The sequence below is a fragment of the Pholis gunnellus genome, assembly GCF_910591455.1.
Source record: "Pholis gunnellus genome assembly, chromosome: 5".
NCBI lineage: Eukaryota > Metazoa > Chordata > Actinopteri > Perciformes > Pholidae > Pholis > Pholis gunnellus.
In genome coordinates this window covers 24,452,094-24,464,487 of record NC_136531.1, presented here as the reverse complement: position 1 = coordinate 24,464,487, position 12,394 = coordinate 24,452,094, and the positions used below count along the sequence as shown (strand labels likewise).

Genomic DNA, 12,394 nt, shown 5'->3' with positions numbered 1-12,394 from the left:
TCTGATGGCCGTTTGATGGGGAAGCGTTGGATGGGGAGACGGTGAAAGAGAAAGGGAGGCAGAGGATGTGTGCTCGTGTAGCTGCGAGTGAGCACGGAGAGGAGACTTGTACTTGTTTCGTTGACCTCTACGGCAGAGCTGTGGAGAACAGATACATCAACACAACTGGCATACATATGCACAGATACACTGCGTGCACAGAGGCACACACACACACACACACACACACACACACACACCTCAGAGGATCTGGCCCTGTCTGCCCCCTCTAAGTTGGGCTGTGGAGAGTCCATCTCTCCCCTCTTCCTCCCTCTCCTCCGTGCCCTGTGCACTGACCCTGAGCGGATGAGTAGCCCGTCTGCACTAATGCCTCGCTGTCGCGTCAACCAGCTAGAAAAACTTTACTACGCCAAGACAGGAGAGAGGAGGCGGAGAGGGACAGAGGAGGCTGCAGTAGAGAGGGGATCTGTGGGAGAGAAACACTAGTAGGGAGGGAGGGAGGTGAAGAGGCACATTTTAAGTGAAGAGGAGAGGAATGGGAGCGGATGAGATGCTGGAGCCTCGGTTGATTAGTAACCTGTAATTTTTTTTTTTTGCTTTCCTCTTATCATCATACCAATCTCTGTTTGCCTTGATTGTTATTTCTATTTTCCAGTAAAGCCGAATCAGCCGATAGTCTTTTTTTCCCTGAAGTGTATTTTTTAGCAACACTATCGGCATGGCTCTAATGAGGCAATGTCAGTCGGTCGTTCCGCTGCTTTGGTCCAGACCATAGACGGTATTTAACAAGTGGACGTCGTCAACTTGACGTCACCCGTTGGTTTGTTGGCTGCCATTTTGAAGCCTCCAGTTCGTCATTTTAGCTTTTGCCATCTTGGCTTTTTGCAACCAGAAGTGTTACACATACTAAAATAAGATAAGATGAACATAAGATGAAAACACAGACAACTCCCAGACCGGACAACACCGTGGTAGCGACCTGTAAATCACAAGGTAACCCCACCCTAAAGCATACCCTGCTTTATGGTCTATGTTTGACTAAATGAACATCATGCTGTATTGAAGAAGACTTGAAACTAGAGATTGAGACCATAAACTCATGTTTACAATGTTTACTGAGGTAATAAATCAAGAGAGAAGTAGAGTCATTTTCTCATAGACTTCTATACAATCTGACTTTTATTTGCAACCAGACAAGTCGTCCCCTGATGGCCATTAGAAAGAATGCAACTTTAAGGCACTTCCACATTGGCTTCACTTTTTAGACCCAGAGGCTGCCGCCTGGTCCAGACTGAAATATCTCAATTTTGTACAGACATTCGTGATCCCCGGAGAGTGAATCCTAATGACTTTGGTGACCCTCTGACCTTTACTCTAGCGCCACAATGAGGTTACCATTTCAGTTTTTGAGTAAAATGCTCAAAACTTTTAATCTTGCACTGCCATCATGTAAAACATGTAACGTTTCTAATGACCAAATACCTGCGATAGGTAATGACATTCCCATCAGCCTCAGCTGTACTTTGTGTTCAGCGCTAATTAGCAAATGTGAGCATGCTAACACGCTAGATCGTGAACATGATCAACATTATACCTGCTTAACATCAGCATTTTTAGCACCATCATTAGAAGCATGTGAGCGAGCTGACATTAGCATTTAGCTTAAAGCACCACTGGGCCTAAATATAGCCTCACAGAGCTGCTAGCATGGCTGACCTGTGACTAAGATTTTTTCTGAACAGAAAATGTTATAGTTGAAAAAAAAATGTTGTTGGCAATACGGTTTCTAAATTATCTCAAATATCTTTGGCAATTTTTATCGGCCGGCATATTTGCTTATTTTGATACATTTTCTATTAGCTGATATTAGCTGATAAACCAGCATGTCATGGAAAGTAACTAAATACACTCCTGCGTCTTTGTCGTCCCTGTTGTCTCATTTCACACTACCTTTCCCTTCTCCATGTTTCTCATGTTCTCTCTCCCTCTCCCATCTCCTCCTCCTCCTCCTCCTGCTTCTCTTCCTCTCAGTTAGTTAGCGGTGGTTAAGTGGAGGGGAAGTGAATGGGATTGATGGTGTTAGCATCTGAGCTGTTTATGATGATGATAAATGTGTGTGTGCAGGGTGGGGAGGGGAGGGCGTCGATGCATGTTTGTGTGTGTGTGTGAGATGATGATGAATGGAGGGCTCCCTCTCCACGCACTCCCAATGTCTACTGCGTGCAAACATAGAGAAATGATTTGGGCTGACACACTGTCATGTAGTCTAATGCAGTTATATATCCTATCCACCAAGTGACGGGCAGAAGAGGTTAGGAGGAGGAGGAGGAGGGGGGGGGGGGGGGGGGGGGGGTAAATTAATAGATGTCTGCGGGCAGAAAATGAGGAAGAAAGAACAAAAGGAAAAGGGCATCCTAAATGTGCTGCTGCCTTAACATCGCAGTAATGATCCTGCGTGAGGTATAGAGTTTTACAGGTGACACTTAGATATTAGATTTAGATATCTAGTCATTGTTGTGGCTCACTGGGACACTTCAATGTTAATGTTATTATCGTGAATGTTATTGATGACACCTGTGCTTTTCCTGCTGTAACATCAGAGTGCTCGCTACGGCAATTCAGCTGCACAATCAGTCATATGTTACATTTAAGTTAGTTTTGTGTGAAACGGCGGGAGCCGCTTGTGCCATTTCGTTCATACGGTGGCGGACTTGTTCGACCATGCGAACACGTTCATTCCTTCGACCCACTTCCTTAAAGGTCGGCGTTGCTTTGCTCATATCCAGAAACCTGTTGATATCCAAATCTTTCATAATGCTTAAAAGCAGGTGTTTTTCTACTTCCGACCAGGAATGTGGGCTTTTCTTTTGGGCATGCATCTCTACTTCAGCTTTACCAACTATTGGCTAGTTGGTTTGTGTACAACGCACAGAGCTGGTTGTAAACAGCGAAGTTCCTTAAAAAACCCTATTGAGACGCATACTCCCAATGAGCTGTCTACATGGCCAAAGAATGCTCCTAAAACCTGAATATTATCGTTATATCACACATGTCTTAATCGGAAAATGCTCCATTTGGAATAAGGCCTAATTCAGAATATCCAATGTTATATGGTGCTTACATGAGCCATCTCAAATCTGGAATAGTGTCATATTAGGAATAATAGTGTGCATGTAAACATAGTCAATGCCACACTATTGCTAAAACCGGTTTTATGGTTCCTATGCTGCGCAAATGTAATTAAAACAACTTTATTTACACATTCGTAAGACAGTAATACAAAAAAAACACCCTGAAGTGTAAATCAAAAACACTTAATTTAAAACTTAAACTTGGTGCTGCAACAATCAGTCGATTAATCAATTAGCCGTTGGACTAAAGAACGACAGTTACAACAATTTTGTTGATCAACAATTGTTACAGTCCGAGTAAAACAGAAGTCAGAGCGTCTTTAGCTCCTGTACTGTGACGCGTTCCCTTGTGAAACGGAATATTTGAGAGTTGTACAGTTACAAGAGGGATTTGATTCAAACCTTCGCATTTGATTGGACTGCTAAGAAGTGGGCAGGCTTACATCCATGACTCCACACACACTTCCCTTGATGCTAAAACTTGTTGATTGATTGATGGATGGATGTCATGATATTGTTTGTTGAAACTGTTGATACGAGCTTACATAAGCGAGGTTCATATTTACAGGAAGAACAAATGATTAGATTTTGATGTAAAAATATGAAGAAATGGGTTTTTGTTTTGCATTTATTGTTAAATAGGTACGTGCACAATATGACCGAGGATGTGATCTAAAAGGGTTAATAGATCATCAATAGCTTAATTTTATCTCGACTTTGAAGCACAATGGTTAGAGCCCCTTTAAATTTTGATTATCTAGTTTATTGCATTTTTGGGAAATAAAGTAAATGTCTCTGGGTTTTGGTGTATTTGGTGTATTTTGCATGCAGAACTGCTAGGAGGCACAAATAATACGACGACAATATCAATGTTAATATTGATAGCAGGAACGTATTGATGACAGCATACGTGTGTGTGTGTGTGTGTGTGTGATTACAGGTCGAGACCTAGCCAGCACCACTCTGCCAGGCTACCCTCCCCACGTTCCTCCCACCGGACAGGGCAGCTACTCCACCCCGTCCCTCACCGGCATGGTACCTGGTGAGTACACACACACACACACACTTACTCAAACAGTTTCACACTTGCCTTTCCTTTACAGCAATTCTGTCATTTCTCACCACCCGTCATCTCAGCAGATTGGATAACTGTACATACGTATCTGTTCGAATTCCCACTGGATGTGTGTGTGTCTTCAGGGGGTGTACTTAGCTTTGCCACTTCCTCCTTCTTGTCTGTCTACACTATGGCTGACAGCGTTCCCAGGGGGTGGCATGTGTGCGCATCTATACGTGTGTGTGCGTGTGTGTGTGTGTGTATCATTAGAAACCAGCCACAGTAGCACAGCTGTCCCTCCTCAACATTAGTAATTTGTTTTTAATGAGAATCACCAGTGACCCACGACTAATTCATTCATTCCCTTCCACTCCGCCTTCCACGCCGCTTTTGTGTTTCAATCCTGGACCGCCATTCTTGTCCTCCCTCTCTCTTTCTCTCTTTCTCTCTTTCTCTCTCTCTCTCTCAGTCTTGCAGTGGTGGTCGTGGTCAGTGTGAAGCACACTGCAGAGAAATAAAAGGGTGAAACACAAAATGTGCTGAAACAAAGTCAAAACACTGTTGTTTACAAGTTCTTGTCTCTGTGTATTCCCAATCGTCAGTCTCTGTGACACACACACACACACACACACACTCTCAGCGGACATGTAGTAACAGCACGTCCAAAGACGGGTAACCCTGTCGCCCTGTCCCCCTGCGCTCACCCCGTCCCGTCCTCAGGTTTGACAGCATATTTGTGTGTGTATCTCTCTGTGTGTGTGCTGGCAGGCGGTTGTTTGTGTGCGGTTGTGTTTGTTTTTGACTGTGTGTGTGTGTGTGTGCGCGACCTTGACACCGAGCTACACGAAGGGAGACCCCTGAGCCTCCCCCCCCTGCCCCCCTTCCGACCCCCTCTCTCTCTTTCCCTCCCCTCGTCTCCTAAACAACCTGACATGCCGCCGTCACCGCGGCGATGACAAGGGGAGGATGTTCGCACCCAGGGATGCCATGGAGACCGCATCCCGACCCCACCTGACAGACGCAGCTAAACATACACACACACACACACAAAGGATGGTGCGATGAAAGGAAAACTTGTTGGGTTGTACATCCAAATACACACACACACACACACACACACACATACTCTCCCAGTCTCCACATCTAAATTGTTCTCAGTGAATATTCGAAGCTGCCTGAATCTTTGAGCCGACAAGAGTGACTGGAGGAGATAATCTCCCAACTTTGCTCTCTCCTGCTTCGCCGTGTTTTATCTCAGCACTTCTCGGGCAAATTATCCTCCTTTTTTGTTCGCTCTGTCTAATATCATACCTTCATTAAGCAAGCAACTCTCCTCTGCTGCTCTTCTTCTTCTCTCTCTCTCTCTCGCTGCAGCAGGGGGGCTGACACTCAGAGGGGGTGTAGAGGAGCAGTGAGGCAGAACCGACAGAACGAGAGGGAGAGAGGAGGGATGGGGGGGGGGGCATCAGGGTCTGTGACTGTCAGCTATGGGAGAGGGGTCCCCCCCCGGGAGGAGTGAAGGTTCAGGAGAGAAAGAAAGAAAGAGTGTGGGGGTGAAAAAATAAGAGAGCAAGTCAGCGGAGAGATGTCGAGAAAAAAAAATAGAGGAGAAGAAATGGGGAAGAATGTTGTTTTGATGTGAAGGGTGACGGGGCGGTTGTAGTCGGGCGGGCCAGAGGACGAGGAAGAAAAATGAAGAGGAAGAGGGTGAGGGGAAGAGTGGGAGGGGAAGACGAGAGGAACAGAAGACCCCAGACAGCAGGCAGTAAATGAGGGAGAAAAGCTACGCCATCATCCACTGAACGAGAGGACGGCTACAGTCTCGCTGAGATCTCCTCTTTGAGTCACTCGGTCTGCAAACCGTTCCGTTGAAAGCAAACGGGGAGGTTGAAGCTCAACGCTGTGAGCAAAAGAAGTCCTCCAAACCAAAATGATAACTTTTGTCATTTTAAAACAAACAACTAACGCAGTCGTCTCTTTCACGTGCACATTAGATATGAGCGTTGCAGTCGCAAAAAAAAAAGAAGCTTTTAATGAGGTGCAAAACACGCCGCTTGTCAAAGCATTTCAGCACCTTATTAACAGTTTTTGCTGTAACTCTATCCTGATTATACAGCACAAATATTCTAGCTGCACCACCGCAGTAAAAAAAAAACAGGATACTTTGACCTATGGTCGCCTTTTTCAGGTCTCTGTTTGCAACTTCATTTACACATTCGTAAGACAGTAATAACTGAAAAACAAAAAACAAAGCACAGTAAAAGGTTTGGCATCCTGTTTCTCAAGGACAAAGTCAAAGAAACAGAATCATCATCTTCAACCTCCGCTGTTTCTAAATATGCTGTTTTCTTGTTCTGTGTTTGCTTTCAGGTGGAGATTTTTCCGGAAGTCCGTATTCCCATCCCCAGTATTCCACATACAATGAATCCTGGAGATTTCCCAACCCCAGTTTATTAGGTAGGTGCATCCCATATCAATGAATTTTCTATTCATCCCACCTCACAGCCCAGTTCCCAGCCCAACCGCTCTAACATTCTCTTGTAATACGCTGTATCTTTCATGCTCCACTGTTCCGTTTTTTTTCTCCATTACAGTACATTTCTGTCTGTATTGTATCGTACAGTACAATACAGCATAGACACACTAATGGTTCTGTGTAAGGATGTTTAAAAAAAAAAAAAGAGGCAATTTGGGGTGTGAATGGGGTCGAAGAAACGGAAAGAGAGAGAGTGAGAATGGAAGGAACAGATTAACCGACATTTATCTGGCATATCATCAGTGTTGCGTATCGGGATTTGTGGGGATTTCATCAGTTATTGTGTAGGAAGTTATTTTTTATTTTTCATGTAGTCACCCTTACATTAACGATTAAGACTGAACCAAAATGCCACGAGCAGTAATCTGACGGACTACAATGAACAATACCAGTTAATATATATATATATATTTATATATATATAGACAACCTGAAAAAAGATGTGACAGCACCATCCACCACTAGACATTTTAGGGGGTCACGTTTAAAGGTGAAACGGCCAGCGGGTGACAGTGTAATAAAAGTCAACAGGTGAGAAATGTCAGCGCTGCGCTGACCTGTAGTGTGTCCCCCCTACACCCTTTCCCTCTGGTCTCAACCCACTTCCTTCCACCCGTCTGTCCCCAGTGTTCCAGCAGGATTATGGGTCTCTCCTGGGGACGGAAATCGGCTGCTCCTCCAGCCTCTTCACCAGCCAGGCAGGACAGATGCAAGGTAGGTGGACCAAGAAAGACAAAGCAGAGAAAGAGTGCGACAACTCGGGTGCATGTGCAGAGGTGCAGCGAAAGCATAGAAAGAATAGGGGGGGTGGCGAAGGGAAACTTTGGTCTGATCACATGAGGACAAGATGTACATCAGGAGTCACTGAGAGGTTTAAAATTGATGGTATCGATGTAGAGGGAAGGATGAGAGTAGATAAAATGACAGAAAGAGGTAGAAGGGGAGAGAGGGCATCTGAAGTCTTGACTGAGACTAAATAGTTTGTCAGACCGGCTTAATGCCTCACTTCCCCAAAGAGCCTCCTGAGATTACCTGGACTGTGGACAGACATAACCTGTCAACACACAGCCCGGCTGATTGATGGAAGTGACAGAGACAGGTGTGTGTATGTGTGTATGTGTGTGTAAGTGTACACACATACACACACACACACACAAAGAACCTCCACACACACTGTGTGTGTGTGGAGGCTTGTGATTTTCTGTGTGTTTAAAGGTGAGTGAGTGTGGGTTTCTGTGTGTCTTTGGGGTTACAGTATTGAATTGACCTCCTCCCTGAGGAGAGAATAGACTCAAGGGATCAGCAGTAGTAGAGCTGTACTCAGTGTGTCAGCTTAGACTGTCACTTAGTGTGTGTGTGTGTGTGTGTGTGTGTGTGTGTGTGTGAGAGAGAGAGAAAGAAAGAGAGGTGGGAGACGACGAGACAAGTGTCAGAAAGTAGACCCGAGTTCATTTCATTGGTATTTCTTTTCATTAGCTTCATCAGCTCATGTCATCTCCTCGCTGCCTTTAACTACTCACATTGAAAGTAAAATATAATCTTAACAGAAAATTGAAGCTGCTCATTCCACAGTTTACATTCCAGTAACCCAAAGTAGTTGAAGGATAATGTTTGGCGCGTTTTTTGCGTTTTTCCCAAATGCGTGAGTTCAAATTTTTCAACTTCGGCGAAAAAATGTCGTGCCGCTGCGGCGCGATAACCTATCAGCTTTGAGATGCTCCCTCTGTCATCACTGACTTCCTGCCGTTGTTGAATCAGGAAATAAATACTGTAGCCGTCTGTGTTCACCCAGAGCTCTACGATACCTCATATCAATAGAGACCGGACCAAACTATGTGTATACGTGTGTGTGTGTGTGTGTGTGTGTGTGTGTGTGTGTGTGTGTGTGTGTGTAAACCTTGCGGAGAGAACTAACTAAACATGAATTCAGACTTTTTACAAATCGTCATCATTACTTAGTTATTTCGGAGTTCCTTTTTGTCGGTTTATTGCCGTTAAATCACAACCAAATCAGTTTATTTGTGGCATGCTAGACACAGTGAATACAGCTCGATAAAATCCACAGAGCTCCTCTGGACCTTGTTATGAACCCAGACATGACAGCATTACGTTTCCTGTGATATCTGTGACTTCCACAACACGTACTAAGCAGAAATAGAGGTTATTTTTTCCACGGTTGATGGCGGACAGTTGAACGGCTTCCAGGGCGACAAGCCACGCCCCCTCTCCGGCGCGTCCAGCGCGATTCACGCGAATGAACACAAATAGTCTTCGGCGAGACCGGCGGCGCGAATGACGCGATTAACGTTTGGTGTGAACACGGCATAAATGGACCATGAGTTACTAAATGTACATCATGCTGTATTGAAGAAGACTTGAAACTAGACATTGAGACCATAAACTCATGTTTACTGAGGCTCTGATCATTTTCGAAATATTTTCACAATGCCATGGCCATTTTGAATAAAGTGGTGAGTGAAAGTGATGTGAAAGTGGTAAGCAACATATCATATCAAGGGCTTGTATATCTGCAACCCTATGATCTCCCGGTTTCCCTTTCTGAATGACGAACACGTACTGTCAGTTTCACTCAGACAGGCGCAGAACGTACGTGCTAATTGGCTGTTGGCTGTAGTCTTTACGGTGTGTTCATGTGCAACTTTTTGGACAAGACAGCCTACGTGATGCGACATAACATCGACGTTCGTTGCTGCTAGTTCTTTGATGTTGGTTTTAGTGCGACTGGGCCTTTATATTCATCGGGTGGCCAGAGACATGACTAAACATGAATGCTCTGTATCTACCAGATTTGTAGGCATGGGGAACTTTGTAAGGTCAAAATATGTCAACGTGTGTTTACAGCTTGTTACTCTGCCCCCAAGTGGCCAATAACCTGGTTTAACTGTTGTCTTTGTTGTCGCAATGTTGAGGCCAAAACTACAAAAACAAGACCCAAGTTTTAATAAACTGGACTTGTAAAAAAATGTTTTAGTCTTTTTTCAAGAGAAATTGACTGAAAGATCTGCGTCCCTGTTTCTCCCCAGGGTCACCGTACTACTACAGTGCTACATCACGGGGGGCGGGCCCTGCTGCCACTGCAACAGCCTCCGCCTACGACCGCCACTGACCCCTTCTACTAAGAGACGACGAGGATGAGGGGGGGGGGGGGGGGGGGGGGGGGGCAAGGGGATGGATAGCACCAGCACTGCACAGTACAAACCTGCCTACGCACGGACGACAATGAGGATGAAGATTTCAAATTTTTGACGTCAGTGAAGTTTGAATTTTCTTTGACTGACACAGCTGAAGATAAGCTGTATGGCTATGACATGACTGTGAGGACACAGGCTTGACAGTGTCAATAACTGATATAGGATAAAGAAATGGTCAGAAACAAGTGAATTTGGACCCTCCTATGAAAAATCAAGGCTTTGGTATCCCTGTCCTGTCTTTTACCAATAATCTAAAAATCCGAGATGTAAGTGGAGTAAGTGGTGACTAAAACTGTGTTGTGATCTTCGGTGGTTAAATGTTGCGTTTTCAGGCTGAAAAAAATATTCTTTGAGGGAATTATTTGAGTCGATTCGAGCAAAATGGCTTTTTCAAACAGTGTCTTTTTATGCCCCCGACATCAATCAATCAATTTTCTATGCCATGCTACGGTGAAGTAAAGACAATCCAATTCCCATAACTTTGAAAGACCAAAATCACCCATATCATTACCATTCAAGTCTCTCTTCTGTAGATGCATCACGTTTCCCCTGGGATCACAACGCTCAATTAACGGGATACTGCCATTTTCAATTGGGAGGAGTCAGTTTCACAATTGACCGTTCGCTAAGCCCCGCCCCCACGAGCTACTGTCGCTCTGCCTGTCAAACTTTCTGTTATATACAATGATACCATCAACACTGTATGGGTTTTTGAAACAATGGATCCTTTCAGACAGAAGTAGACCGCCTGCTACTCTCTATTTTGCGGACTAAAAACACGGGCACAAAAGCCTTCGCAAATCCGGCCTACAGTTTAATCTGTCATTACCACTTCTGCTCTTCTGTTTTGGGATTCGAAAAAAGGCTTGAAGATAAGTAGTATCTCTCTAACTACAGCCCCCCGTGCGCACCGCCTCGACATGTGAAGAAATCCAAAGCTTGACGGGCCGGCCGTGCTTAGTTACGGTCGCCGAGCTACGATTGGATGAATCGCTGTACCGGGGTGAGCTTCGGTCGAACGCTCAGTTCCGGTGGTTGCAGCCAGATGCCAGTGTGTAACACAGAACGTCTAACGTCCACGCTTTCACGCATTCAAAGTGGCCGTGAGTGCCCCCTGACTGACGGACAGGCCTTTCAGCAAAAGCACAGCCTAAAATCTGAGCCCTCCACTGTCAAATGGACAGTGAACACATTCACATCAGACCAAAATAAAAACCCACCGGGGAGAGTCGTCGTACAGGAAGGTGCAATCCCACCTCCCCAGCCAAGACGCGGTCCGGATCAAGAGCTATTTATAATGGGAGGAGACACAGAGTAATATATTAAGAAGCTTTTCTGCGCTGCACTCTGTGATGAGAGTGAATGCCTGTTAATGATTTATAATATGTGTCACGCTGTTGTGCTAGAATAGTGATGATGATGATGATGATGACGATGCAGTGAAATATGAAATCTTAAAAAACGTTCAAGAAGTCCTTGTTTATAAATATGATCTGAGTTTCATGTTTATAGTTTGTCGCCTGGTAACAGTTGACGCAGGTGCCATTGAATTCTTAAAAAACGCCATTTTTATCTACTTCCTGAATATTGATGGCAGGAAGCTGCGGCACCCTCTCTCTCGCTCTCTCTCTCTCTCTCTCTCTCTCTCTCTCTCTCTCTCTCTCTCTGTCTGTCTTTTGCTCTCTTTCTAGTTCTCTCTCTAAACTCCCCAAAGATGGCCCCCCCTAGTGGATCGGCTGACTAACTACAAAAGCACAAAGAGACTCAATCATCATTTAAAAGGCGCCATTTTGCTTTTTTTTTTTACTTCCCTTTAGAACCATTACTTCTTCTTCTTCTCCCCCTTTTGAGTGTGTGTCCTTCAGCTTGTTTTTTCATCCCGAAATTGTTTCTATAAGAGCATTGCTTTTCGTGAAAAAAAAAGAAGAAAACAAGCGTTTTATTTTTGTTTGTCTCCCCCATCAGTTCTGCGCTGTGACAATGTATGACACCAGGGTCGAGGCCTTATCCATCACGTACAGACAGAGTAGGACAGATTTGCCCTTCGGCGCTGATCTGAAATCAGTGTGTTTCCCCTCTAAAATGTGCTTCTTCTTTTTTTTTTGGAGGGCCCACGATGTTGATCTCGTGAGAGGGCAATATCTCCCCTGAACCTGTACGCAGCTTCCTGTCTCACTTCTGTCCATTCAATACTTGTACAGTAATCAGTGAACGAGAAGAGAAGCCACAATGTCGATAGCAATTTCAGTTATTCACATCTTAGATTTTAGTGATGAAGCTTCTTTTATGATAAAAAAAAGACTAAGAAATGTGTGGTGTTGTTTTAGCCATCGTCTGCAAATGTTTACATATCTTTTGTTGTTGTTGGGTTTTTTTTTGGTATGCGTGGCTGACCGTAGCGCTTCATTGCTACTGTGTAGTTTTACTAGCGAACAGATTGAAGGCACTAAATCTGCAG

The 12,394-nt window shown here is 44.6% G+C and overlaps 1 protein-coding gene across 1 annotated transcript in view; it reads left to right on the top strand.

Annotated features, from left to right (window-relative positions):
• pax5 (paired box 5) overlaps positions 1-9,851 on the top strand; it is a gene marked incomplete at its 3' end in the record, with an annotated part of 64,787 nt that extends 54,936 nt beyond the window's left edge. The window contains exons 10-13 of the mRNA XM_079158751.1: positions 4,072-4,173; positions 6,559-6,645; positions 7,352-7,438; positions 9,769-9,851. Of these exons, the coding sequence (XP_079014877.1) occupies positions 4,072-4,173; positions 6,559-6,645; positions 7,352-7,438; positions 9,769-9,851 (359 nt within the window). The remainder of the gene's footprint in view (positions 1-4,071; positions 4,174-6,558; positions 6,646-7,351; positions 7,439-9,768) is intronic.
• Between the last annotated feature and the right edge of the window lie 2,543 nt (positions 9,852-12,394).